The sequence below is a fragment of the Theobroma cacao genome, chromosome 8 (assembly GCF_000208745.1).
Source record: "Theobroma cacao cultivar B97-61/B2 chromosome 8, Criollo_cocoa_genome_V2, whole genome shotgun sequence".
Lineage (NCBI taxonomy): Eukaryota > Viridiplantae > Streptophyta > Magnoliopsida > Malvales > Malvaceae > Theobroma > Theobroma cacao.
Window position 1 is genome coordinate 619,500 of NC_030857.1, and position 27,853 is coordinate 647,352.

General features: G+C 37.2%; 4 protein-coding genes across 12 annotated transcripts; 2 read left to right on the forward strand and 2 right to left on the reverse strand.

The window, feature by feature from the left end:
- Nucleotides 284-10,807, reverse strand: LOC18591268 (CST complex subunit CTC1). Of its 8 annotated transcripts, none has more exons than XM_018125874.1 (20): nucleotides 9,680-10,807; nucleotides 9,452-9,570; nucleotides 9,135-9,209; nucleotides 8,958-9,036; nucleotides 8,754-8,816; nucleotides 8,589-8,666; nucleotides 8,268-8,438; nucleotides 7,427-7,531; nucleotides 7,012-7,287; nucleotides 6,367-6,834; nucleotides 5,616-6,239; nucleotides 5,432-5,523; nucleotides 4,281-4,491; nucleotides 4,027-4,144; nucleotides 2,988-3,325; nucleotides 2,632-2,798; nucleotides 1,589-1,641; nucleotides 1,111-1,515; nucleotides 653-863; nucleotides 284-434 (listed from the first exon to the last, which is right to left on the reverse strand). In XM_018125874.1, the coding sequence occupies exons 1-18, from the start codon at nucleotides 10,727-10,729 to the stop codon at nucleotides 1,481-1,483; spliced, it is 4,122 nt and encodes a 1,373-aa protein (XP_017981363.1). In that variant the 5' UTR covers nucleotides 10,730-10,807; the 3' UTR covers nucleotides 284-434; nucleotides 653-863; nucleotides 1,111-1,480. The 8 variants fall into 8 exon arrangements, with proteins under 8 accessions (XP_017981363.1, XP_017981367.1, XP_017981362.1 ...); XM_018125878.1 differs by having other exon boundaries at nucleotides 426-863; nucleotides 2,988-3,072; nucleotides 3,175-3,325; XM_018125873.1 differs by having other exon boundaries at nucleotides 426-863; nucleotides 1,111-1,357; nucleotides 1,427-1,515.
- On the reverse strand, nucleotides 11,260-16,422 carry LOC18591269 (mitogen-activated protein kinase kinase kinase YODA). 2 transcript variants are annotated; one of them, XM_007017300.2, is made up of 11 exons: nucleotides 15,860-16,418; nucleotides 14,596-15,360; nucleotides 14,420-14,507; nucleotides 14,049-14,111; nucleotides 13,796-13,959; nucleotides 13,454-13,529; nucleotides 12,779-12,838; nucleotides 12,570-12,695; nucleotides 12,202-12,411; nucleotides 11,979-12,079; nucleotides 11,260-11,831 (listed from the first exon to the last, which is right to left on the reverse strand). In XM_007017300.2, the coding sequence occupies exons 1-11, from the start codon at nucleotides 16,276-16,278 to the stop codon at nucleotides 11,600-11,602; spliced, it is 2,304 nt and encodes a 767-aa protein (XP_007017362.2). In that variant the 5' UTR covers nucleotides 16,279-16,418; the 3' UTR covers nucleotides 11,260-11,599. The 2 variants fall into 2 exon arrangements, with proteins under 2 accessions (XP_007017362.2, XP_007017365.2); XM_007017303.2 differs by lacking the exon at nucleotides 11,979-12,079 and having other exon boundaries at nucleotides 11,741-11,831; nucleotides 15,860-16,422.
- LOC18591270 (protein OSB1, mitochondrial) lies at nucleotides 18,276-20,461 on the forward strand. Its single transcript, XM_018126409.1, has 4 exons — nucleotides 18,276-18,912; nucleotides 19,015-19,153; nucleotides 19,386-19,470; nucleotides 19,787-20,461. Exons 1-4 carry the CDS (start codon nucleotides 18,581-18,583, stop codon nucleotides 20,071-20,073), a joined length of 843 nt encoding a protein of 280 aa, XP_017981898.1. The 5' UTR covers nucleotides 18,276-18,580; the 3' UTR covers nucleotides 20,074-20,461.
- Nucleotides 24,862-27,853, forward strand: LOC18591271 (probable disease resistance protein At4g33300). Its single transcript, XM_007017306.2, has 5 exons — nucleotides 24,862-25,531; nucleotides 25,633-26,036; nucleotides 26,128-26,483; nucleotides 26,580-26,785; nucleotides 26,880-27,853. Exons 1-5 carry the CDS (start codon nucleotides 24,862-24,864, stop codon nucleotides 27,716-27,718), a joined length of 2,475 nt encoding a protein of 824 aa, XP_007017368.2. The 3' UTR covers nucleotides 27,719-27,853.

Genomic DNA, 27,853 nt, shown 5'->3' on the forward strand with positions numbered 1-27,853 from the left:
CCAGTGTGCTCTTTAGCATAGAGGAAATTGTACAGGGTCTGTGAGGGATGTAGACTAGGATTTGATTGAGAATAACCAAAAGAACGTTGCAACTCTTTTTTCCTTTCTGGCAAGTGTTTTTCTTCTTTTCTTTTGGTTTCTGTGGGAAGAGGGGAGAGGAGGGGTAATCTTCAAAGTGGAGGGCTCAGGTCATGGAGAGAAACAAGACCTTACACATTTTTAGCGTCTGCAGGTGCACAAGGAAGAAAGAAGTGGCCAATAGAACGATGCCTAAGAGTCCATCCGGGCTGGAGAGAGAGAGAGAGATTCTCTTGGAAGAGAAGGTACAAAAACTGTTTGTATCAAGGCGCTTAAAAGCTTAAATATCATGCACTCTCTCTCAAATATATTCAAGTATAACCCCCTAAAGTTTGAGAGAGAAAAGATGCCTGAACCTGAAGGATTCCAATGAACAAATGAGTGAATGAAACATCAGAGATAGATCTGCTTACTAATGGTGACCAATGGGAAAGATGTTGGGTAGTTTTACTAGTATATAAAAAAAAATTACTTTGGTGAACCCTAGGGGACAGTAAAAGGACGAGAGAAAAGGGCAAAAGTACTCAGAAAAGCTAGTTGGGGAATCTAAAAAGGATAGGTAAAAGTCCAAAACCTTTCCTAGAGAGAAGCCCTTTTCAGAAAACGTCGATGAGCTTTTGCAGTTCTCTTCTGGCACCTGTAAGAAGCCATGGAAAACAACCTTAACTATATACAATTCACAAACTCCAGCCCCTTTTACACTAACTCTCACTCAGCAGCGCGTGAGCACCTCAGCCCATCTCCCCTTCCTTTTCCTTCCCAACTTTTGTAGCCACAAAAATCACCTGACATATTTGAAGAGGAAGTGAACATTTAAATATTCAATCTCATATTAATACGCAAACGATGTGATGTAAAATTTATGATTTGTGTCTGAACCGTAACACTCAAAGATAGATGATTATGTACAATCTTCAGTCCAAATTCATTTTGGCTCAGTCAGTTAGTATTAAACTTGTAAGAGTGGCATTGGAATTTGCAATCATCCCTGCTTTATAACATCTGAAAAAGGGTAAAGGTGCACGCTACTACCTAGTCAGAAGCCTGTATAAAGCCAAAGAAATTACTGGGTAGATGCTTGCTTCAACTCTTCAGCAAAGCAAAAGTACTTTACTGATAATATCATGGTTTTGATAGCCTTGGAATAGATTAGCCGAGGCTGAGTCTTACGAGGACAGCATCCAATCCGAATGAATTCAGTTCATAAGTTCTTAAAGGCTTTTGCAGATATGAAGAGGGGGAGGGGGACCTCATTGTCACAGGTATGGGTAGTTGAGCTCTGTTAAAAAGCAGTAATATATGGAGTCAAAGATCTCATACTAAGCACTGCTCATATTTATAACCTTACCTCTTTCATACACAAGTGGCCAACCCCATTTTGGTAGTAATGACCCAGGAGACATTATTTTGAATCTAACCAATCAGCTTGCCAGCTATCTGCAACATTTCTTAATACCATTGTTACTATTATTCAGCCGATTGAATGACTTTCAATGGCTCGAACAAATACCTTTTTCATCATGTCCTGCTGGTTGATATCTACGGTGTTTTCCTCTGTGCTTTCTGTACCACAAATGATAACCCCAGTCAACAACAGACGCAGCTTGAGCAGCAAATGCATCTGCTTTCATAGTTCATTGGCAGCAGATCAAGTCGTCAATAAATTCCAATGTTGGAGGCTTCAACTCCATTAGATTCCTCACAAATAATTCAACCATACACAATACTTGAGCATAACATGGATGGACTTTTAATACTTCTGGTCATATGATGTCAATTAAATTCCCTAAAACTTGCAGAATCATTTTAAAAATCAACCACAGCTGTCTGCACATCCTCAAATTATCAGTGACACAGTGAGAATCACGTCACAAGCACCATGCATCACAATGTTATTAATCAAACTAGACCCAGGGTTTTGTTCCACATAGTCAATTCACCTTCATTATCAATGAGGTGGATTTGCATTTTCAGCATGATGTAAGGATCAACAGTCGTCTGGCTTGGCAATGGGTTATTACAGCATCACGGTAACCAAAATCTTTTAAAGCCCATAAGGCTACCTAAATAGTAAATGACAGCAAAAATTATTATATGTCAACAAAGTAAAGCAAAACTCTGTAGTATATTCCAACCTTCAACCCCCAGGATTTAATTTGTACGTTGGATTGATCGAGCATTTTCTTTAAGAGACCAGGAGTTCGTTACATGAATGAAGAGTTATAGGCTTTAGAATAAGAAAGAGTATTAACTATATACCCAAATTGAAATTACCAAATACAAAATTCTGTATTGTTGGACACCAGATAATATAGTACCCAGGCACTAGCTCAAGGAAGTGATACCATGGACGTAAAACATATATTGAAAGGACAGAAGTTATAAATCAGTAATATCTCATTGACCCATCAGATGCTATACATACAAAAGGCTGGGCCCACAACCAGCATAGCCACTGTATTTAGGACAACATTTACATAACCAAGACACGCACCTCAAGAGAACAAGGATTTGGTATTACATTGCAAAAATATTAGTAGCAGCAAGAGTTACCTTTTTACAAGTTTTTGGATCATGTCCCTGGCCTCAGCCAGCTGATTAACATAACAAACTTCTGTGGCCCATAAATTTTGCATGGGAGGCATTGGCATTTCCATTTCAACAAGGTGTTCTTTTAACAAGCTGACTGCATTAGAATCCATCACTCCAGCAACAACAGTCTGCCAAAGAGAAATACCTCATTCAACCAAGCATTTCAACATGTAATAGAGAATCAAAGAACAAAATGTTATAACACTAACTGATGAGAATGTCTAGCCAGCACATTTCAGCTTAGAGAACAAATAAAAGAAGGAACAACCAGAACTAAGTAATTAAGTCAATCTATTATGCTCCACCAATAAACTCACCCAGAATGTATTGATGCATGCATTGAAAATAACTGATATCAGGAAGTCGAGGTCCTCGGTTGAGCCAGTAAGCACCCTTCCTGAACTAACAGAAACAGAAAAATCTTGATCAAAAGAATCACAGATTGACCTAGTGTTTTTGACAGTAATCCTGTCATGCTTCTCTAAAATTCTTTCAAGACGATACATGGTGGAGGTCCGAGAGATGTTCTGCATCCCAACCCACTTCCCTATGCAGCCACTGGCTTCAAAGGCAGATGGTGGGAGTTCATGCAGCCTCAGCAGAGTTGCTGCTCTTTCAGCATTGGCCCAGCAACAGCAAGAGGATGACCCATCATCTAAACGTGCAAGCAGGAAGAATATTAGTAAACTTTAACTTATTGAGGAGGGCCAACATAAAATCAAAGAAATTAAGGCCAGCAATGCAAATTGATGGATTATCATAAAATTAAGGGGGAAAAAAACCAATAACAATTATCTTGTTGAACTACTATCCATTACAGTCAGCTGCTCATATAGAATATAACATACTCTTTTCGCATTATTGGGCAGTTAAGGAGAAGAGGGAGGGGAGAGGGGGGGGGGGGGGTAGCTCAGGAGAACAGTCATCCAATAAGAACCACTTTTGAATAATAAAAACATACTTTTGGCACACAACTAGAATAACTCATGTACTGCATATCTATTCTTGTTTACATTGTTCATAAAGAAGACAACCCTACAATGAGATTTAATAGAAGCTACTAAACTTGAAATGCACACAGGAAACGCCACAAGCAATATAACTGTAAACTCTTGGAGAAAAAGCAAGAGTGAACACATTGGACATGCTTCTCCTACCACCAAAATCAGTCCTTTCGAGTTTCTAACCATAAGGCTTAAGCTAGGAAAGTTTGAAGTAGCAACACTAGGTACAACAAAATATAATATGAACAAAATAGCTGCTCCAATTTTGTGCAAGCTATACACCTTGGTGACATCTAAACAAGACAAATCAGGCATATTCAGTCAACAATCTCGTACACAGTGAGCAACTCACCCAATACAAAGCAAGCGAGAGGAATGTCTACACTAAGAGGCCTGGAGTGCATGTTCGATTTCAAGTCATTACATTTCCTCTTCCTCTTCTCTAGAACCAGGACATGAACAGCAACAACCTGTAACAATAATGAAAAGATAAATCATAATTACATCAAATGGGCATCAGTTACCATATTCAGAAACAATGGCAAACAGTAAGTGAAACAACTAGGACACATATAAAACTACTTTAAAATGAAAGTCGAAACATACTCTGCAGCGAAATTGATTTAGATTGCCACTTGAGCATTGGATCAATTCAGAAATTAAACCAGAAGAAGCCACCAATTTTGTGGAGGGAGCTTTGTGCATAAATGAAGATGACCATAAATTGAAACACTTTTTTCTGTATGCTTCATTGATAGTCCTGATTGAGTTTATCACAATAACTGATACAGGTGTTAACATCAATGTATTTTGGCCCCTGAAAACCCAAGAGATACCAATTAAATCGGTACACAGTACAAAGTGCAAGTAAAGTTAAAGGAAACAACTTAGATGAAGCAAATATATCAGATAAGGAAAGATTTTGGTGTATGAATAATAATAATCTAAATAAGTACAACCACATAGACAGTGCATATTAGAGGTGAACTTTTGCAATCAGTATCAAGTGAAAGGTGGCATTAATCTGGTTTCACAAACAACAGAACATGAAACAGCTTAATTCAAGACTGATAAATTGCCTAATGCCACATTGATGCATGCACAAAATATCATCCAATAATGTTTGGAGGTTAAACTAGTATCATTCTCAGATGCCACAATCAATTCTGCTAGCAATATTTTGAAACAAAATTCATCTAAACTGAATGAATGCCAAAATAACCCTTTTCTTTAATCATCCTACAAGTACTCTATTTTCCAGCATCCACGTGTGCATCTCCCTTAAATGATTACTTCTCCCTCTAGCCTTTACCATAAGTGGTATATAAAACTTCTCATGATCAGAGAGCATGTATGCATATAAATCACCTAGAAGGTAAAGTAGACTTTACTGTGACTCAGCAACATATACAGTTAAAGAGACTGGTAATTTACATTCACAATTCCATATTTATCCCCATGCAGATTATTTTTATTAATTAAAATTATAAAGATGGTAGTAAATTGAAGGGTTAATGATTATTGGAAAATCCAAGGAGTATGTTGTTTGATTGTCAAAGATGAACAAACAAATTGAGGCATCAAGAAAAAGGGAAAAAAGGACCAAAGAAACAGGACAGAAGGCGTACCAAATGAACTTCACTCTATGAATTTGTTAAACCTAATAGGAACATGTGAGACATCACAGAGAAAAGCTACAGCAATGTAAGCATTGTAAGCACAAGCAGTAAATTGATTGACTTCCAAAAACTTCATACCGAAATTCAAGAATTCGGTGAAATGTTGCATTTATGCCAGGTCCAAACCCAGTAGGGAAAAGATGATGGCCCACAGATCCAAAAATCCTCACCTAAAACAACAATACTTCGCAATAAGATAATGCATAATTCTCCAGATAATGAACTTATAGATAAAAGAACAGGGATTATTATAGGCATTTACAGTTTGATGGGCCATTGAAACATGAATGCAGCAACCGTTTGTTCCGTCATAAAACATGTAGTGAGGCAGATCATGAAAGTCTTCACAGCTTGAACGAAATTCAGTAGAACCTTCATCAAAACTGTGGAAAGCAATCACATCTCCACGCATAGAGGTCAAGTTACCCTCAGGAAAGAGGCAATTAGAACCAGGAGGATCAGAAGACAGGCCACTTGCAGTCATTATGGCCTCAATGCCTGAAGAAAGACAAGAGTTCTCCTCTATATTTGTACCTCGACCAGGCACATTAAGGCCTTTCCCCAGTTCCTTGGTATTTATCTCAAAGAGACCTATTAAACTGGAAGAGACATGAAGATGGACATCTGAAACAGAAGAATCACTGGCAACCTTCAATAGCTGATCTGTTGGCAAGACTTCATCATCGCATAGAGAAGAATCACCTAATGAAGGATCATGTAATGATCTATCAGTTGTAAGAACCTCAGCAGAGAACGAAACTCTTCGCAAGTATGTTCCAGAACTCATAAGAACTTTAAAACCACTGAAATTATCATTCTTCTTAATATTACAGAAGGGGTCTTCCATATGGTGCTTCATTAAGTAAAAACCACCGATCTGCAACAACTGAAATTAAATGAAAAGGAACACAATTTATTTTTTTTTTCTATGAGCAAAATCCCTGTAAGAACTATTCATAATCCATGCATTATGTGAATAACAGAAAAGGCTGAAGAGTAGGAACCTATAATACCTGATACTTCAAATCACTCTCAGATGTGAACTCCAGCAAAATTTTATCTGCACTTTCTTTGCAAACAACTGAAATCTTTGCATTGGCCTTTGTTCTATACAAAAACCCTGAACTAGTAAAAATAAAATTATTAACACCTTGTATGGTAGCCAAGCATGGAATTTCATGAGAAAAACTCATTCTCGGACAACTCTGATCTCCACAGGTCTCCCTAGAAGAACAAGTGCTTTTTTCAGAGCTAGCAATGCCAAAATTGTCCTTGAAACCTGGACTCACACAACTAGATGCACAATCAGTCTTGTGCCTCTTCCTAGGAGCATGATCTAAGCAGTTACCACCTGTACAATCCCTTGAAACCTTATTTGGAAGCACAGTTCCATCTTTTCCAGCAAGAAACAAATACCATGGTAAGACTATAGCCTCAGCAAACACACTAGACCTCTTTGTTATCATTGAATCACCTCTAAACTGTGAAAACAAATATAAAATTGAAATTAGTATGTGATGGCATAACATTTATGACTAAGATAACATTAATACTGACTCTGAAGCCTTTGTTCGTCCTTCCAAGTTCAAATGTGATTAACAGAAGAAAATATACTTGAAGCAGCTTTTCCAAACAATTAGAACAACATGGATGCTTACCTTCTGCAGCAGAGGAAATTTGTGGGTTATGTGGATAAGATGGAATGTTCCGTTTCCAGTTTCATTTACTTCATCCTGACAGTCTAAAGATGGATAAAAGGGAAGATTTCTGCTCGTTGCATTGCATAGGTGAAAGTAGACAAACATTTTTAAGTTTCTTGTTCTTGTTGATGAAAAGCACTGGAAGATACTTCTGCATGAGAATGATTCATTACTAAATAACCATAAATGGTCTGATTCAGGTATGCCTTCCACAGTTAGACTATAATCAATTACCTGAAAAACCAACAAAAAATAGAGTGACTATAGAGACTTGGAATATGCTTCGAACCATGCATAATCCCTCCTAAACAGTACCATGCAGCTCAAGACAAGATGACAAAGAGCATGTCAAAATAAAATCAACAGATATAACCTCAAATATGCTGTCGGGATTCCAATTTGATGGAAGGTCTGGTATAATAGCATCAATGCTACCAGTCGTGTCAACCAATTGCAATCTTCCAGATGATGGAGACACCTGTAGAGTTGAGAAAAAACCATGATTAGAATAATGAAAGCTAATATTCCACAAAATGTATCTTAAGCTATTAAAGTATGTTTGGTTTAATAGGAGTGGGGAGCTGAGAAGTATAGAGCATATATCAATTCTTAGTTTGGATAGCAAAAATGTGAAGAGATAACGGGAATTAGGGAAATTATCACTCATAATTTCTCTGCTAACCTGCCTTCAAGTCTCCCAAAAGTTGAAATTGAAGAGAAATAGAATAACAATTGTAGCTTTTTTTTTTAATTTTTCAAAATAAGCCCCTTAACTTCATATATAACATAAATAAGATATCACGTCGTAATAAGTTGCCTCAGTTCCATTCTCATTACTTGACTAGAATCCAAACAGCTGAAGCAAGATTTTATAGCACTTTAAACCACTTGCCACCATTTCTCTTTACTTTGTTTGCAACTTAAATTGCCAAATGCAGAGTGCAAAAACGTAATAAAGGAAGTATACAAAAATGCACACGGGTTTTAATACCCCCATCAAAAATCAAAATCCTACGAGTAACTTATTGATCTTGTAAGATAAATTTTAATAAATCAGCAGCTAAGATTAGTTCTCTTTCCCTCTTCTATATGCAACTAGAACCGTCAGGCTAATATGCCCTCCATCACGCCACTACTACCTTCAGTGTTCACTTTTAGAACTAAATGACCATGTGCATTTGCCTGCATATGTACATACAAGCTAAATTACCAACCTTTAACCTTCCTACCAAAACGATGCCCAAGTCTTCACTCTGAAAAGTCTTCCTTTTTGATGGTGGATAAGATTTCCCTCCACATGACCTTGGGTGGACAATATCCAATTGTGACAGTGTCTTTATCCAAAGGGTCTCACAATGATGGATAAAACTGGAGATGGTTACCACCTAAAAATAACCACAAGACATAAAAAATCAATAGTTAATAGCTGTTGAGAAAACAAACTAGCCACAAAAATATAATTCAATTGGACATTTGAAAAGCTAATGTAAGCTATTTCACATCTATTCCAACAAATAAGCAAGGCCTAGGCTTACCAGCTTCAGGTTGCCATGATATGGTTCAGAAGCACAGCCACATGATTCATGTTTATTGAATTCCATTAACACTCCGTGCTGCCAAAGCAAACTCATTACAAGATGATAATGGAATCACCAGCATAGCAATGTAATCACAATATCAACACAAATTTACTGATTTACCCGTGCTCGAAACACTGACGAAGGTAAATGTGAGCTAGCAAACATTTGAGCAAGTCCTTTCTTCTGAAAATACCTTGAAACTATCCAAGTCAGATCAGCAGTAAACTATTATAATGATTGTTGAAAAGAACTATAAGATTTGACATAAAACTGTAAACTCCATGCCTGTCAAAAATAACACATGAAGGTAAGCAAGTTAATTACATGTTTTGATCCCAAAATCTTCTTTCCGGATAAGATCCCAGAGAACTTTTTCTGGAAACATGAAACAAGAAGTAGTACCCTGAAACCCAAAAACTCAGCAAATAATATAGAAAATCATGCACCTTAAACCAGTAAATCAAACCATAATTATCTCCAAAAAGCTAGAAGTATCCATACCACAGCCTGGTAGAAAATGCTAAAGACTCAATGAACTTCCCCAACTGGCTCTCTGATTGTGAAACTATAAGACACCTGCAGCATACAGTTGAATTACTTTTCATGCATGTGGGTCATCCTTTCAGGTCTCAAGCACATCAAATACCTTCATTGAATCATCCATCTTTGAACTGGTAAAGCCAGCATACAAATGGGTAAAAGAATAAAGAATGCAATATTCAATTACTATAGAAATTCCCAAAAGAATAAAGACTGTAGCATTGCCAAAAATGATAACAGACAACAGTCAATGACAATTTATTCAATGAGCTATATACCCTGTCTCTAATGGTGAGAATGATTCTACTTTGATGCTTGTCCTGAAGCAAGCCCCAAGAACAAGCAATTTTGCCCAAGAAAATTTTGGATTCACAAAATGGACATTTCTAACAGAAATCTGCTCATAAGAAACAAAGAAATGGTTAAAAATAAACAGTGCTACCACTCAACCAGCAGAAGATTATCATAATAAAACAATAACTGAATAAAATGAAAATTTTACTTACAACAGCCCCCACCCTAAGGCCATGCGGTGGCTTGAGTAGCTGATCAGTTAGTAAAAGCCACACTTCTTTATCCAGCTCAACTACCATCCCTTGCATATACACATTATTGACAATGCCAGTATAAGAACCACACTCACCATTTCCCTTTACAACATTTCTAGGAAAGGGTACGCATTTCTTCAACAATCTAGGCAAATGCAAAACAGAGTTCTCCGCAACAACAAACATCAAATCAGACTCCTTCCCCATGAAAATCAACTTCTTCTTCAATCCCGAGATCGTGACAACATTCCCAATAAGCTTAGTCATTGCAGGATGCCAACACCAAGCAGACTCACAAAAATACACAACCACCGGTTCAGTAAAAGAATGGCAATCCGGTCCTTGATATAAAACCCCAACAGACTCTTTAGACTCACACAATTTGCATTCGCAAGCCATGATTCTCACAAGAAAACCTCGAAGATTCATTGAATTGCACGAATTTGATTCATTAAATGAACATGGAACAACAAAAACAGGGCTAACTGATTCTAATCTGCCGTTAATTTGATAGGATTTAGAATTGCGAGGTTTGGATTCACTAGAACCCGAACCTAACGGAAACGAATCAATTATTAAGCCGGAACATTGACTGAGACCGTGACTCCAATCTGGAAACTCCCATTTAACAATTTCCAAGAATCCGCCAGTAAGATGCTTAGAATGAATGAAATTCCAGGTAAGAACGTGAATTTTCTTACCGATGATACGGAGATCCAGTCCGACTATGTCGCAGCAGATGGCAGAGGAGTCGTCGGAGAATTCGAGGCAATTTTGTTGGGGACATTTTAGGGTTAAGGTTGGGAGAGTTAGTGTTCCAACAAGAATAGCCGCGTCTCCCAACAGGGTAAGGGCATTACGATTCGTATTAGGGTTTGGAGTGGAAGGCCCAGGGGGCGGTTGAGGGCTTCGATGAGAGATGATCGGAGGGCTGGGAGATGATGATCCGGTGTGGGAACGACCGTGCCGGAGTAGATCGGAGACCGTGATGATTTTCACGTCCTCCATTTGGATGTGGTTCTCATGTTAATGTTTGGACAATGAAATGGACCTCTCAGTTTATCTTCTAGGGTTTTATAGCTGTCGAGAAACAAAATGAGCGGGGAAAAACCTTTTTCCCGCCTCAAGTGCGAATTTTTTTATTAGGGTCAGTGACCCGACCCGTTGGGATTCTGTTCGGATAAATCATTTGAAATTTATTTTCATTTACAACTAAACCGATCATTAATAATATATTTTTTAAACATAATATAAATATATACAATATATTTTATATAAATATTATTCATATATAATATAAATATTAATAATTTTTTATAATATTGTATACATAATCTAAAATACTAAAAATAATCAAACCAATCTAATTTTTCAATAGCCAAGTACATATTATTTCAATAATCTTACATTATTAAATATTTATAGAAATTTTGATAAAAACGTAAGAGATTACTATATAAAGACCTACTCATATTACGGATAATGATTATCCAAAAAGTTTAAAAGTATTTAATATTTCAATAACCCTAATCTTGACCTTATCATATGATCAGTGGGAAGGAATTTCAATTTCACAGATACAGGAAGTAAGTTTTTACAAATCCTTTGAATGTTGCAGCCTGTGTAATCCTAGAGATGAACTCATTCTATTGATACAAGCCCCAACCATAAAAGAATGAGAAAATTAGCAGCTTAACAAATAACAGCTGAGAGGATTAAACAACTAAGAGAACTCTCTGTATTTACAGAACATGTATCAGAGCCATGGGAAATGGTAGACAAATCAAGTCACCAAACCTCAAGATGGCATTGCCAAAAATTCTCAGCTAGAAACTTGCCAGTTTCTCCAAGCTATGCACATGGGGAGTCTTGCTGGTTTCAGATGTGTGGGACTTCTTTCCCTTGAGTCCTCCCCAGAGCACATGGATGATTGTTCACTGTGCCAAGGGGCATGTTGCTGGAGACGTGTGAAGAAGGGCTGAAACTATGTGAACCACGGATCAGTCCCGTTGCAGATGTGTAAGTGGAGACCTCGAGAGTGGAAAAGATGAGATGATGAGATGCCGCAGCACAGTTTATAGTTTTGGTGCTGAAGGATTGGCCAGTCTCACTGAATGAAGATAGAGAAAGAAAAACAATGTTTATATATCATGAAGCCAGATCATATAGTCCTGCATGAGTGAAACTAATGATTCGACAAATATTTATATGATGAATATTCTAGAGTGGAATGTATGTGAATATACACATCATATACCTATTATATGGCAATTTCCCATTCGTGACCCTTGTGCCCAGGGAAGTAGTCATCAATTCAATTTTATGTGTAGGGCAGCTTCTCGGACTATGTGGTTTATCCTTTGTGACCATAGACATAGTATCAGTGTACTAGTAACATTTGCATTTCAGTGCAAGATGACAATGTTACTTTGGAGCTCATGAATGGGTCCAAAAACAAAGAATCACTCATTGGTGCTTACCATTACATTCATTCTAGAAAATGCCTGCATGATGGCCGATCCATTTTGATCAGCTGAATTTCGTACAAAAGGATGCTCAAGTAACATAACAGCTGATGGTCGCTCTGCAGGATTTCTTCGAAAGCAACAATGCAGAAAATCCTTCCCTTCCAGAGATAAGGCTTCTGGTATTGGCGGGCTTCTGTTCAATACCTTGAACATAGCTTGAGGCTGATTGATACAAAATGACAGTCAAAACATTAATATAAAACCCTTTGTATAAACGTTTATACAAAAAATTCTCAATTTTGAAGAATCCAGTCTACAATAAATGAAAAGCAAAGTTTAAAAAGAGGCATGATCAAATAAAAGTTTGAACATGGGCTCACCCCTTCAAGCTCACTCCATGGAGGTTTACCATTAAACATCTCAATGATGGTACAACCCAGGCTCCATATGTCAACAGCCAGAGCAAGATTTGGGTTGGCATCTTTCTGCATAACGGCTTTTATGACCTGCAATAGAATAACAACAGTAAAGAAAAGGAATCAAAACACGAAAGGATAAAATATGTACAATTTACAGTAATGTGAATCACCTCAGGAGCCATCCAGTATGGACTGCCCTTCAAAGACAGCTCGTATGATAGTCCTGTAAGCTGGAATTAATAAAAAAAAAAAAAAGGAAAAAGGAAGAAGAGAAAGAAATTAGACTCTTTTAAACAGACATTTAGCACGTATCATCAAACTAACACAACCAATCATCATAATCTCAAAGTATTACTCTAAATATTGTCAAATCTATGTAAATCATAGAGCATCTTCTTGCAACTTGGTAGAGTGCATAATTCCAGATAAACAACTATAAATGGTGACAATTGATATCATTATGGAATTTATGACCATAAAGAGAAGCAGCAGGGGTCACCTATCAAATAAACAGAGAACCCTGCCAAAGGATAGAAAGAATGGCCTTTGAATGAACAGGCTTGACATAGGAATAGCAACAAGTTCTCATTATGTAAGGCACTAGCATCCCCTACAAGTATATTTATAAAAGGTGCTGAAGCATGTAACCACAAGAATGCTCCCCATGACACCACAGAATGTTTATCAATGAAACATGCAAATCTAGAAGCAACCAGAAAATATACCTCAGAGAGGAATTATAAAACTAACATATAACATTGAAGAAGCATGCAAAGGTAATATAATATTTGGAGTAATAGAATTCACACTACACCATAAGAAGTTTAAGGATGTCAAAAACTCACATGTTTTGCCATGCCAAAATCAGCAAGTTTAACAACGCCATTTGCATCGACAAGCAAATTTGCCCCTTTTATATCCCTATATGAACAAGCATTCAAGTCAATGAAATTTTTTGTTGACAAGAAACATCAAAAACTATAACAAAAAAACAGAATCACATCTTGACAACAACGTTTCTAGTTCAACCAGTTGGATGGTTGTAACATGGAGCAAAGTTTCCCTAACAACATTTCGCCCATTGTTTGTTGGTTCATCGAATTTCAGAAGTAATAAGTGTAGTGCAAACAAAGAAGCTAAGCTGCAACATAAAATATACATTCCTTCTAATTGTGCATGATTGTCACCTGTGGATTGTCTTTGAGCTGTGCAAGTATGCTAAGCCAGATAGAACATGGCGGGTGAAATTGCGAACTATAGATTCTGTTATAGCTCCACAGTGTTCACGGACATATTTATTAATTGAGCCAGGATGGACATACTCCAAATATATGTAAAAGTGATCATCAACCTACATATGAAACAAGAACCCCCAACTTAACCAAGCTTACAAAATGTCTATTTAAGCAATAGTGTAGAATAAATAGAAGGACTACATACTATTTCACTGCCATAATATTGAACTATATTCCGATGCTTTAGATTTCGCAAAACTCTAATTTCCTGCAACACATAAGACCGGCAAGAATGTCAATAGTTTAAATCTCTTACAGCATGATCAATTTGGAGGATAATGAAGCTATGCTTGGAATCCACTTGATGAACAAAAAATTATTCAGAAGCTAAAAAAGTGAAATACTTTGAGCAAAATATTTCTTCTCTTGTTTTGGGGGATAAAAGAACATTTTATAAATCATACCGCAGTTCTATCACAATTTCAAGCCTCAAGATTGCAACAGATAGTGGAGAAGCAAAAGTTAATTAACGACTACTAAAACATAAACTAGTGATAAAGAACTTTAGAGAATAACCTGCTCTAACTGTTTTATACATTCAACAGATTTAGGGTCATCAGGGATGATATCCACTTCTTTCATTGCACACAAAGCTCCAGTCTCTCTGTCAAACAAAACATAAAGAAATGTCACTACTGGAAAGAAGAAATGAATAAACCACTGTAAAAATTTGCTTTATAACACTTGCATACCTGTTGGTTGCTTCATAAACACTTCCATATGTACCACGTCCAAGAAGTCTTCCTTTCTGCCATTGACTTATCATTGATGTTGCAATTGGCTTTTCTATGTTGTGACTTGAAACAGGTGATGGTAGTGGCATTGATGATTGTGATGATGGTAAAGCTCCAGGGGGAAGGGGCAATGGATGGGCATTTACTTGACTATTACTTTCAAGCCAGTCCCTAGAGGATGCAAATAAAATTTTATTTGGACCTGGGCTATGCAGTGGAGAATGTTCAGGAGTATGTACAGTTTTTACTGGGGACACTGGTGAAGTATAAGCAGCAGCTCTACCTAAATGTAGAGCATCAAAATCTATCAACCCCCGTAATTCTTGGGGACCTGACGAGGAAGAAGGAAAAGGATCTACTGTTTTTGATCTTTGTGGGCTAACAGAAGGACTAGACAAAGCAGTTGTTGGTGCACTCCTGGCAGGAACATTCAGCCTCAAGTTGTAGTTAACACTTCCAAAGTTTAGGTCATGAGAGCCCTTGCGACGACTTAATAAAGATTTGGTTGAATCTGCAACATCATAAGAATCAAAGTGATCTTGAGTGTTTTGTCTTCGAGGACTAATCGGGGTTGAGAGAAAACTTGGTAAACTGCTCTTTGTAGGGACTCTTTGCCTTGAGCCATTGTTAACCCTTTCAACGGGTTCAACTTGAGAAAATCCCTTATGAACATTGGCCGATAATTTTGCAGGACAACTTTTAGCAGCATGATCTGCATCCTTCCTGATAATTTTGTGAAGCACATCAGCAGAATTACAACCAACAGCCATGCTTCAATATTATATATAACATATGCAACCACCAACAAAAGTTTATTTTTCGAGGCTACTCACATTATCCATAAGTAAGTGAAGGACAACAATGGCTGCAATGTAGAAATATGCATCACATGGTTTTATCATAGATGGATCCTTGCATCAGATGAGTTTATATACCGAACTCAGCCATGAGAATACACTCAGCTCAACTAGCAAGAGTTCGGTTGTAATTAAATGCAATTTGCAGGAGCACCTAATAAAATTAATTAATTCTGCTTAAGATAAACAAATCATCATGAAGCGGTGAAGACGGGCCTTTTCATATTTCAGTCAACGTTGGAACTACTCAATTATTATCCGGTAAAAATTGAAGAATTAAACCTATCTCAATAAATAAATGAAGAGTTAAAATTTAGATTAAAACACTAATAAAATAATTAAAAAGCAAGAAAAATCAAGGCTACCTTCCGAAAGCAGAGGCCGGTTCTTCATCGGGTGATGCGAGTTGACTCGGTCCAGGACTCGAACCTGACGTCTTCGGTTTCCGATTTGTGAACAGCTCAGGCAGAGGCAACGGTTTCGGCACCGCCGACGATGACCAATGTTCTAAACAGTCCGGATTCCTCGACTTCCTCGCCGCTGTATCAGGCGAACCGGGCGAGGAAAACGAACGATCGATATCGTTAAACCTTAAGCCAAGCTCATCATCCGTCACGTGCCTAAGCTTCCTCTGACGCGTGAGCCGGCGCTGCTGTTGTGCTCGGTTATTACCATCACCACCACCAGGAGAAGAAGAATAACCGGCATTACCGGTGTCGTCGTGAAGAGAATGACGCGACGGCAGAGAAGACGAGAGGTACGGAAAAGCTCGGGAAATAGGCATCGAGAGAGGAAGAAGAGGCGTGTCTTTGTTGAACTTGTCGTCGTCATTTGAAAATTAACAGACAAAACATAAGAGTTTTTGAGGTTTTTTTTTTCCTCCCCCGTCTGTCTGATAGAGCAATGGAAACACCTCGGTTCTTTCTCAGTTTACTTTGTCTTCTCCTTTAAAATAAAATTAATTAATTAATTAAATTTTATTACAGTCAACTTTAAACAGATAAAAATCTAAGACTCAAACGAAAGTTTGTTATAAACCGGCCTTTTGTTTGAAGCGACCGGAGTCAGTAACACGACATGTATCCGTTTCTTCCTGTCTTTCCTAAAGTCAATGCGTGATTTTCTCTCTCTTTGCCTCTTTTTCTCTTTTCTTTTATTTTTTTTCTGTGTCTGACCAACAGCGTGGGACACAGTTGCAGAGGAGACGAGAGCGATGGATTTTTTTAATTTATTTTGTGTGTTTTTGGTTTTGAATTTGAAAATACAAATTAAAAAAGTCAATGTTGACAAACTCTACCATGCGCCGTGTTCGTGGAGTATGTTCGGGTTCGGCTTCCACAAATAGTAAAACGATGTAGTTTGCTACTATAATTTCGTGACAAAACGAAAAGAAATTATTTTAATCAACAAGGGCGAATTTTTGTTCCTCTTTTTTATACCGAGTTGCGTTTAAACACGCGGAGTAGGTAAGATAACCCGACTTGTGACGAGAGTATAGTCGATTCGAGTAAAAAAAAATATTACAAAATTTTACATTAAATACATAAGAAAAGAATCTTGTACATGATTACATGATAAAATGACATTAGAGATTATATAATTTTTCCTAATGCAAAATAGATATGAAAAATATTGAAATTAAGATAAGTTCGGATCAACGACAGAGTTAAGGTTTTTGAGAAAACAAACAAGAGAGGGTTCGAACATGCTATCTTAAGGCAGTTATTAACTAATTGCTGTGAGTTATGAAACAAATATATAATTAATGTAGTCGAACATGCTGTCTTAAGGTGGTTGTTAACTAACTATTGCGAGATATGAAACAAATGTGTAATTAATGCAAGTATGACCTAAGTCAACGATCTCAATTTAAAATATAAATTAATATTTGTCATTTAATTTTCTGAAGAGAAACAAAAGAAAAGTTGTCCTGTGTTCACACAAGAAGCTTAGAAAATGGGAGATTTGTAATAAATTCATCAATAAAATCTTACGGAAATCACAAGATAACGCTTTGCTGTGGAAGATTGCGGCTGAGTTGAGGTTTTGACTCTTTCAAAAAGAGTGAAATGCGGTACACCCACACTTAATTTTGACTCCGTTAATCTTATTTTTATCTTAAAGTGATGATAATACTTTTCATTCGGTATTGAACCGTTAAAAAGGCAACATGAAACGGTAACGGCCTAATAGGGCAAAAACATGTGATGTCTCGTCGTCCACGTCAAAAAAGGTAATATTTAGGAATATTCACATGCTTGTGTTTATTTATTTTCCACGTCTATAGACTTTGGACACACGCCAAAAATTAAAATGAGAGTGTAGACAAAAAAATAATAATTAATTAATTACAAAGATTGAAATATTAACACAATGGGAGACAATAAATTATTATTTTTATATATTTTTTAAAAAAAATTGAATAATTCAAAATTTTGAATAAGTTATTATATTTTTTTAAAATCAAATAAACATTTGTGATTAATGATTAACTGATTGTTATTAATTAAAATATTATTAGTCATTTTAATATCATGTAGTGCTGACGTGATATGTTGACATATTATAATAAATGATGATATAATATGTTGATGTATCATGATGATATGATTACGTGATTTTTTCATTTTTCGTGTTAGTGTTACGGGTGTAAAAATGATAAATGACATTTTATCGAATGATAATTAATTTTTTATTTGATTTTAAATAAAAAAATAAAACTTGATTAAATGTATTAAAAAATAATAAATTATTTTTTAATTTAAAACCAAATTTCTAAAAAAAAGTTTATCTTAAAAAAAAACTGTCCAAAATCGCTATGGGCTATTTAGAAGTATTTTAACGGCCCATTTTCTTATCCTCAAACCCGGCCCAATCCAAATTATAACCCTTTGTCGGATCATTTAATTCCAGCTAACCTCCGCTGCCTTCGCCGATTACAGTTACTAACCCAAATCCTTCCTCAGAGAAGAAAAAACCCGCCAAACTCCTCCGCTTTGAATCCTACTGCCAGTCGAATATTCACTCATCAAATCTCCTGTCGCATCCCTCTCCATATACACCGATCACTGCCACGTTTTGAATTTATGATCGCGCGTCGTATCAGAGCGCTAATCCTGGGGAGCACGTCTCGGTTTCCCCTGCAAAATTGTACCCCATTCCATTCATCCGCAGCTTCGAACCCTAGATTCTCGAATTCATTCGTCGATGATGAAGAAGGAGGAAGCGCGGTTTACAGACTCGCGCTTAAATTCCAGCGGCCGACGACGGTAATAGTGCAGCCTTGGTTGCGGAACCATGTCAGCTTCATTGGAACCGTGGATCGTCCTCTGAGAGTTATGAACACTAAGACCGATAACTTTGGGGTTCACACCTTGCTCAATGTCAAAAACCCCCATGACTCCGATCGCAAATTCAAGTCAGTTCCTTTTTTTTTAATTTTTTAATTTAGTTTCTTTATTTTCAAGTTTTTGCCTTTACAGTGAAATGTTAATGTTGGAAATTTATGATTTTAAAACAGGATATTACTATTTATGTGGAACGATATGGGTAAAATGTGTGTGAAACATGTGAAGCCTGGTGACTTTATTTATGTTTCCGGGCATTTAGTGTCCTTCTCTAAGGTTAATGAAGATGGGCAACTCGTTATATGTTACCAGGTTCTTCCGTTTCTTTGCTACTGATATTTACTATGTTTCATGGCATTAATCAAACTAATCATCCTAATCTTTTAATGGAATGTGATTGTCTGCAACTAATCTGATGCTTTAGTTGGAGCTAACATGATTAATCCAAATCCAATAGACTTCTAATGTTGGTTTAATGTATATGTAAATATGGATAGATGTGGACCGTGGAGACAATGCTTGTTCATTTAATATGTTAATGTAGGTAAATGTAAAAGAGTTGAATTTTGTTGCACAACATGGTCAAAGATCAACCTCCCAAAAATACAAGGAACTACAATCAGAACAAGGTACAAATGTTTCTGTCTATCATTCTTATTTTGTATGCTTTTGTAATTGTCTGGTTTGGCTTGTGAATTCATAGCTGGAGCTAACCTAGAAAACAGCCTTTTTTTTTTTTGCTAATCTATATGTTATTTGTTACCACTTAGCTGGACAGATGTCTAATCTCTCAGACAGATTATGTCTGGCCTATTGTATGAGTTAGTGATCCATAATCTTAAGAAAATTGCTAATTATAGAAATCACTCTTCAATCGTTATCTACTTGGAGGTTTTTTATTTCTTCTTTTGCTCCATGCTTATTGTGTTTTCTTTCTTCCTCTAGTAAAAGATGTAGGTGAAGCTGGTATGGAGAGGTACGAAAGGCAACTTTACTTGTGGCAAGTATTTTTTACCAACCCATTTGAATGGTGGGACAATAGGAAAAGTAAGAAAAATCCACGGCAGCCAGATTTTAAGCACAAAGATACTGCTGAAGCTCTCTGGCTGAGTCCCAATGATCCTCCTTGGATCAAAAAGCAACTTCAACTGCTTGATTCAAATTTGGCTGAAGGGATAGGTGATCATGTAAGTTCTCGTTATCGTGTATCTGAATGGGTGTATGATGAGTAGGATAAATCTGCAGGACCTGAAGAAAAGGGGGAGCAGCTGATAGTAGTGGAGGTTCACTACAGGACAGCTACAAACTTTTATCATCAGCTAAATGCTAAGAAAGATTTTTAACCTTAGCCTTCAAATGAAGGACGGTGAAGGGGATTAAGGTAATTGTACAGCTAGAGCTCTGTGTATGACAAGGAATTTGGTAATTCTGAAACTGTACAGCTCCTCAGAGGTATTGTTACTAGTTTTCTTTGGTTGAAATGTATTCTTGTGGAAAGTATTGTGTTAAGTTTATTCTACAATAGACCAAAACTTTTGGTAAGACATGTACTAGTAGGTAAACGCGAAATCCTAATACACTTTTGCATCATTCTTTCATACTTGAAGGCTTTTTAATTTCTTCCTTGTGTGCCTTTTGCAACACCCAAGTTGCCTAAGAGAGGTGTGATAGGCTTATAAAAATGGATCACTTGGGCACGCTTGGATGATAATATGGGCTCAGTTTTTTTTGTTTAGGCATGGATATATGGGTTACTAAGGTTTGGTCGTTTATGGGCTTTAGGCTGCTTCTGTTGAGGCATATGGTTCTTTTCAGCATGCTTCCTATAGAATGATAAACTTTACATATTAGTAGCACTAGTCTACTCATAGCAGCAGACATTTTCTTCAATAAAACAAAATAGAAGTGTTATACAAGGGTGCTTGAACGGAATTGCATGTCAAAATGGTGATCATGGAGAGAGCGTAATCAGTAATGGCTATGAGAAATGCTGTAATGGCAAAGAAGCAAACCACCTTGCTCAAGCACATGGGCTGCCGGATCAAATTTGGAATATTTCATGCATCTGCCGAACGATTAGGAAAGCAAATGCAAATGTTATTGACAGGGAGAGTGAGTGAAAAATAAGGGGAAAGTGCGATTTAGTTTGCAAGAACTGGAGGGCCATTTCAATTGATGATGAATTGAGACAGAAGGCAAGCAACATCATGATCAAGTCAAACTTGTGTTGATCAACAATGAGCTCTGGTGGTTTGAGGTTGGACCTGGTCGTGAGCAGCAGGAATGAATGAGAGATATCAGAAAATTTTAGCTGCCAGGACAGATTGTTTATCCATAAGAATAATCTATATTTGATGTAAGTTTACCAACTCGAATAGAATCCGCGAGAAGGGCTAGGCTGAGACAGCATGGACTCGGTCAGATTCATGCTTAATTTGATTAAGGCGTTTATACCCCAAATGGCCACTCCCATGTATGTTTTTTCAATGGGTACAATTCCCAGCTTTTCTGATATATCCATCTTATAGTACGGACAGAACTATTTTTCTAAACTAAGGATAATGAATCGATGACTACTCCTTACACCCAAAAAATGCCACAAAAGCTTCTGGCTCTAAGCTTTGGCATTGACTTGTCAAGATCAATTCGTCAAGATGGGTGAAATCATCAGTTCATCAGGATAGACTTTTGTGAACCAATTATATATGAGATATTTTTCCTGACACATGAACGACCGATATAGATAAGACCAATCTTCTCTTCTTAACCAAAATTTTTACCAGCGAAGATCCCTATGGTAAGAAACCTAAAGCATGAATGAAAGAGTTTTAAGTTAAAGTCAATGTATCAGTAAAAAGCTCTTCAAGCTTTGTAACCTACCTAACCTAACCAACCCCAATTTTGGTCTTGGATCCTGATTATAAATCCATGTCACAGGTAAAAAAAACCTAGCACTACCATTTTTAGCAATGGAGTTCACTACTTTCTCAAATTAATAAGAAAAACTAAGCATAGCCATGCAGTACTCAGCCTCAAGATTCAAGAGTAGTTAGGTGATTATGAACAATACTAGTATAAACTCTGGTTCTCTCTTAGGACACAGACTAATATATAGTAATGCGAGGGCTGAGGAGCAAAACAGGGATGAGATATCGGTTTCTAGCTGCCAACAGATAGTTTATCTATAAAATCCAAGAGAAGGGCTATCAAAACCCGGCTGATAGTTTATCCATAAAATCCAAGAGAAGGGCTGCCAAAACCAGGCTGAGGAAAACACAGATAGTCCATTTTTGCCTTATTTTCTAATGAATTATTTAGCTTATCTCTGCATTTACGTGAGCACGTTATATGAACAGCTGTAGGTAGCCTGATCTCAGCAAAGACAGATAAGACTTTTCGTATACGTAGCGTATAATGTTGAAAACTAAAACCAGAAACAAAGAGAGTTAGATAATACGTACCCATTGGGATTTAAACCATGTGAATCGGTGACTCGGTCGTCTGATTCATGCTTTGCTTTAAGGGCAACTGACAAAGGGCACTCTTACCTCAGTCTCAACCCACCATGGCTTTTCTCTCTCTATATATTTTATTCAACACAAAGCTGGAACAGATAAAAGTTTCTCTCAATCTTCAATGGCTATAATAATTGCCAGCCTCTTGACATAACTATCGTCCAAAGAGTCAAAAGAATTAATATAGTATTAGGGAATTGTACGGACAGGACTCTTCTATACCATAATTATGAGCAATGACTCTTTAAAACAAGAGAAAGAAAGAAAATTTGGTGGCTCCAAGTTTTGGCATTGACTTTTCTGTATGAACCGCCATTGGTTGCTCTAATTCCTCAAGATGGGTGAGTAATCATCATAGACTTTCTTTCGACACATGAACGACCCTTATGGCTGAAGTAAATTCTCTTTACATAATTCACTCAAATCACTTTCGTCAAAAAAAAAAAAGTCAAATTTTATTATCCCAAATCTCATATTAGTAAAAACTTACATATATGAGTTAGGGTTTTCTTTTATCTACTAGATATGTTTTTGGATCGTAAATATAAACATGATATAAGTATTCTCAAAACTTACTTAATTCTTCATTAACGTAAAATTTTTATTTGGGATATCAAAATTAAAATAGATTCGAATTAAAGTGAGGTTTTTTTTTTTAATGGGTGAAAAAATCAATACAATCAGGGCAATATACAATTATCTTTTGAATCAAAAACATAAACTCGTAATATTGTCTCCTCTCCACCAACCAATCAACCCTTAGACATCGTAATTCGTCGGCTAATTACATTCCAGTGATGATGAATGTTTCAATGGTGATTTCAGGCTACCGTAGCTGATCAAGCACTGGTCAGTTGATTCAAGTGTGCTGGTTATGTTTTTTCTTTTATGAGGTTTTCTGATGCCTTGACTGAGCAAGTCGTCTCTTCGAGATAGGAAACGAATGAGGGCACGACCGCCATTTCGCTCGTCAAAAAGCCCTTCTCAATGGGCGACAATGTTAGGTTCACATTTTTCAGAAGAATATAGCGACTCATCACAGCCAAATTATCTTCTACAGAGACGACTTTATCAAACTTTCATTGCGCCCCTTATCGATTTCATCACCTGACCCTTTCATTACGCCTTCAATGCTTTGCTATTGGGACTACAATAAAGACTATAGAATATTGAGTAAATTTTTTTGGTCATGACCCAAAATGTCAGGGCTGTAGCAATCCCATATATCCATCAGTCTCCTCTTGGAGAGACAAAGTTCATTGCATAAATTCACACCAAACCATAAGAAAAAAAATTTTTTGAAGGGGCATTCTTTGGCGTTGTCGATATTGCACTCGAGACGAGATATGAGCGTCGAGCGATAAAAAATTTTAAGGGTTGGAAAAACAAATAAATCATAAGTTGGAAAAAGAAAATTTTAAGTTGCTTAATAGGTTTAACTTAAATGTTGGTATCTAGGTATATCCCAAGTAAGATACCAATTTTAGACTAATGAGTCAAAAAGTAGAAGGAAGATTGGTCTTTGGGGGACATTCTTTATTGGAAAGATAATTTTTTGAGGGTTTAAAGTTTAATCTGGAATTAACGTGGCTTTTCAAGGTAATTGGGATAGCATATTCATCTCTTGCAAGCTAAGAAGCACCATTGAGAGCAATAAAATAGTGAAAAAAAACACAATCCCATATTAAAATAAACCCTAAAAAGTTTAAAATATTTATCGAAAGATGTGGCATGATCAATTTGTTTTATTTTTTAAGTTTTAAGTCGTATTGAAAGAAATGTTGAATATAAAATTTACTCGGGATTATAGTTAATAAAAAGGAAATTTCCAAACTTAAAACATTCGACAAGAAACCATTAATTTTAAAAACAAAAAGAGATTCAACGCTTCCAATTTCTTTAGAATTTATTATCCAAAAAAAGTTCTCTAGAATCTTTTTCCGATTTCACGTGTTAAAAAAAACTTTGATTTTAAAATACCAACACCTTAAATTCTCATTCATTAATTAATTATATGAATTTCTTGTTCATTAACTAAGAAAACATGATTATCAATTAAATTACTAATCGATAGTAGTTGAATACAAATTTAGCATCAAAATAAGATAAAGAATGTTTTTTCCGTTTCAAATTAAATATTCGCTTTTTTAATGAAGAAAATTTAAAAGAAAATGTTGATGTTTTTATTTTACAAAATTTGCTTTTAAAATTACATAAAAATTAAAGGATACCATCTAAAATTAGTATTTTAATGAAAGAAAATATAGGAAAATGATTTTTTATTTTTTAAAAAACAATTATTATAACATGCCACAACAAAGGGTGCAATTGAAAAACATAAATAATAATAACAATAATAATAATAATAATAAAATTACGTAAATTCCACCTTTTTAAGACAGTAAGTACTAAAGCCAGCAGAACGTAACCACTGTTAGTTCGCGCCCGCCATTTAAGGTTTAACTCACTTCCTCACGGAAACGCTTCCCTCCGTCTAAACCAACCATGGCGTTTAACGACTTCTTCACCGGCGAAATCGCAACGGAACTTCTAAAACAGTTAGTCTCCATCTCACGCAAGTCATGCCTCTGCAAGTCCACTGCGGACAACCTCATCACGAGCATCCAAGAACTCCTCCCCATCATCGACGAAATCAAATACTCCGGCGTCGAGCTCCCCGCTATTCGTCAATCTCAGCTTGACCGTTTCTCCGAGACCCTGCGTGGGGGCCTCGAATTGGCCCGCAAAGTCCTCGCCTCCGGCCGTTGGAACGTCTACAAAAACCTCCAGCTGGCCAGGAAGATGGAGAAGTTAGAGAAACAAGTCGCGAGGTTCGTTAGCGGGCCGTTGCAGGCCCACTTGCTGGCCGACGTGCATCACATGCGGTTCGAAACGATGGAGCGGTTCGACAGGTTGGAAGGCCGGTTGGAGCAGCGGCTCAGTTCGATGAAGATTGGAGTGGGAGGGTGGGTGGAGGAAGCGGTGAAAAGAATGGAAGTTGAAGAAGAGGCTAGCCTGGGAATCCTGGGTGGAGTTGGTTTGGATTTAGGGAAAAGCAAGGTGAAAAAATTGTTAATGGGAAGAGATGATTTAAACGTTGTTGGAATTTGCGGTATTGGAGGATCAGGAAAAACTACTTTAGCTAATGAAATTTGTAGAGACAATCAAGTTCGAAGTAAGTTTCTTCCCTGAAGTAAGTAATTGATCCATTAAGTTCTTCTTGGTTGGTAATGGCAGTTATGAAAGTACTAACTGATTCTGTTCTGTTTTTTTCAGGTTATTTCAACAACAGAATTTTGTTTCTAACTGTGTCACAGTCACCGGATCTGGATCAATTGAGGGCAAAGATATGGGGATTCATTACAGGGAACGAGGCCATGGGTTATACTAGTAATCACTTTGTTCCACCTGGGAAGTTACAGTGTGAGTGGGGAAGTGGACCGCGAATTCTGGTTGTGTTAGACGATGTCTGGTCCTTGTCTGCACTTGAACAACTCATTTTCAGGATCCCAGCATATAAAACTCTTGTAGTTTCGAGGTTCAAGTTCCCAACAAGTGTTGTTAACGAAGTTTACAAAGTTGAGTTGTTGAGGGAAGATGAATCAATGTCCCTGTTTTGCCACTCTGCTTTCGGGCAAAAGTCGATTCCTCCTACTGCGGATGAGAGTTTGGTCAAGCAGGTAATAATGAATTAAAGGAATAATGATCTATTTTCTTGTCTCTCTGAGTTGTTTCCCTTTGCTGATGGTTGTGAAGTTTTGGATTTGACAGATTGTTAGTGAATGTAAAGGACTTCCTTTGGCTCTGAAAGTGATCGGAGCTTCGTTGCGAGACCAACCTGAAATGTACTGGGCTAGTGCAAAGAAAAGGTTACTGCGAGGAGAACCAATCTGCGAGTCTCATGAAAACAAATTACTGGAACGGATGGCAATAAGTGTGGAATACTTGAACAAAAAGGTAAAGCAGTGTTTCTTGGATTTGGGGTCATTCCCAGAAGATAAGAAGATCCCCCTTGATGTTCTTATCAACATGTGGGTTGAGATACACGACATTGATGAGGAGGAGGCTTTCGCCATTCTTGTTGAGCTTTCTGACAAGAACCTACTCACTCTGGTGAAAGATCCACGGTTCGTTACTCAAGACCCTTTATTTGTTTCTCAAGCCAGTAACTTGGGTTGGTTTTACTTAGTTGAGATATCTGATTTCTGTTCTCTGAATTTCAGGGCTGGTGACGCATATAGCAGCTTCTATGAAATCTGTGTCACTCAGCATGATGTGTTGAGAGACCTTGCTCTTCATCTGAGCAATCGTGGGGATGTGAATGAGCGGAAGAGGTTACTTATGCCACGGAGAGATACAGAGCTTCCAAGAGATTGGGAAAGAAACGCAGATCAGCCATTCAATGCTCAGATTGTTTCGGTTCATACAGGTATTGTTGATCATTGATTCTCAATTTCTTTCGCAAATGCATTGTTTCCTAGAATCTCGTTGCTCATATTATTAAAAATTTCATCACTTGACAGGAGAAATGAGGGAAATGGACTGGTTCCGGATGGAGTTCCCAAAGGCTGAAGTACTCATCCTGAATTTTTCCTCCAATGAATACTTCTTGCCTCCATTCACAGACGATATGCCCAAACTCAGGGCACTTGTTGTAATAAATTATGGTACATCTGAAGCAACCCTTCAGAATTTTTCAGTTTTTACTAATCTGGCAAATCTGCGGAGCCTTTGGCTTGAAAAAGTGTCCGTTCCTCAACTATCCAACGCCACGGTTCCCTTGAGGAACTTGCGGAAGCTATCTATGGTTTTCTGCAAGGTTAACAACAGCTTTGATCCCTCAGTGCTAGACCTGCCCCAGATCTTCCCTCGTCTATCAGAGCTCGTAATTGATCATTGTGATGATCTAATTAAGCTGCCCTTAAGCATTTGTAAGGTGAATTCACTCCAAAGTCTGAGCATAACCAACTGCCACCGATTATGTGAATTGCCTGCTGATTTGGGTATGCTGCGGAAACTACAGATACTTAGGCTGTATGCTTGTCCAGAACTTAAGAAGCTCCCTCCCAGCATCGGCGAGCTAGTGGCTTTAAAATACCTTGATATCTCCCAATGCCTTAACATGAGATGTCTACCTAGGGAAATAGGTAGATTATCAAGCCTGGAAAAGATAGACATGAGGGAGTGTTCAGAGACTGTGAGCCTACCAACATCGGCTGCCTTGTTGAACTTGAAGTCACTGCGCAGAGTTATCTGTGATGACGAAGTTTCTGGGCTCTGGAAAAATGTGGGAAAGGCTAAGCCAGACCTTCATGTTCAAGTTGCAGAGAGAAGCTATAGTTTGGACTGGCTTGATGGCTGAAACAGTACATGTATCTGTCTGTTAATTCATGTTAACATCAATGTACATAATTTTAATAAATGTAATGTTCGTTCTTAGATTAAAGGAACCCTTGATGCTGGTAGATTACATTTTACATTACTTCATTTTCAATTA

Excerpts from the sequence above, each read along its gene's own strand:
- LOC18591271 (XM_007017306.2), top strand. The coding sequence starts at position 24,862 with ATGGCGTTTAACGACTTCTTCACCGGCGAAATCGCAACGGAACTTCTA. Across the intron at positions 25,532-25,632 it reads TAGAGACAATCAAGTTCGAA|GTTATTTCAACAACAGAATT; the intron begins GTAAGTTTCTTC and ends TGTTTTTTTCAG. Across the intron at positions 26,037-26,127 it reads ATGAGAGTTTGGTCAAGCAG|ATTGTTAGTGAATGTAAAGG; the intron begins GTAATAATGAAT and ends TGGATTTGACAG.
- LOC18591269 (XM_007017300.2), bottom strand. The coding sequence starts at position 16,278 with ATGCCTATTTCCCGAGCTTTTCCGTACCTCTCGTCTTCTCTGCCGTCG. Across the intron at positions 15,361-15,859 it reads CCGGCCTCTGCTTTCGGAAG|GAAGGATGCAGATCATGCTG; the intron begins GTAGCCTTGATT and ends CAAAATTATCAG. Across the intron at positions 12,412-12,569 it reads CATGGAGTGAGCTTGAAGGG|CCTCAAGCTATGTTCAAGGT; the intron begins GTGAGCCCATGT and ends TGTATCAATCAG.
- LOC18591268 (XM_018125874.1), bottom strand. The coding sequence starts at position 10,729 with ATGGAGGACGTGAAAATCATCACGGTCTCCGATCTACTCCGGCACGGT. Across the intron at positions 4,492-5,431 it reads CACCGAATTCTTGAATTTCG|GGGCCAAAATACATTGATGT; the intron begins GTATGAAGTTTT and ends TTGGGTTTTCAG. Across the intron at positions 1,642-2,631 it reads ATCCAAAAACTTGTAAAAAG|AAAGCACAGAGGAAAACACC; the intron begins GTAACTCTTGCT and ends TTTGTGGTACAG.
- LOC18591270 (XM_018126409.1), top strand. The coding sequence starts at position 18,581 with ATGATCGCGCGTCGTATCAGAGCGCTAATCCTGGGGAGCACGTCTCGG. Across the intron at positions 19,154-19,385 it reads AACTCGTTATATGTTACCAG|GTAAATGTAAAAGAGTTGAA; the intron begins GTTCTTCCGTTT and ends ATGTTAATGTAG. Across the intron at positions 19,471-19,786 it reads GGAACTACAATCAGAACAAG|TAAAAGATGTAGGTGAAGCT; the intron begins GTACAAATGTTT and ends TTCTTCCTCTAG.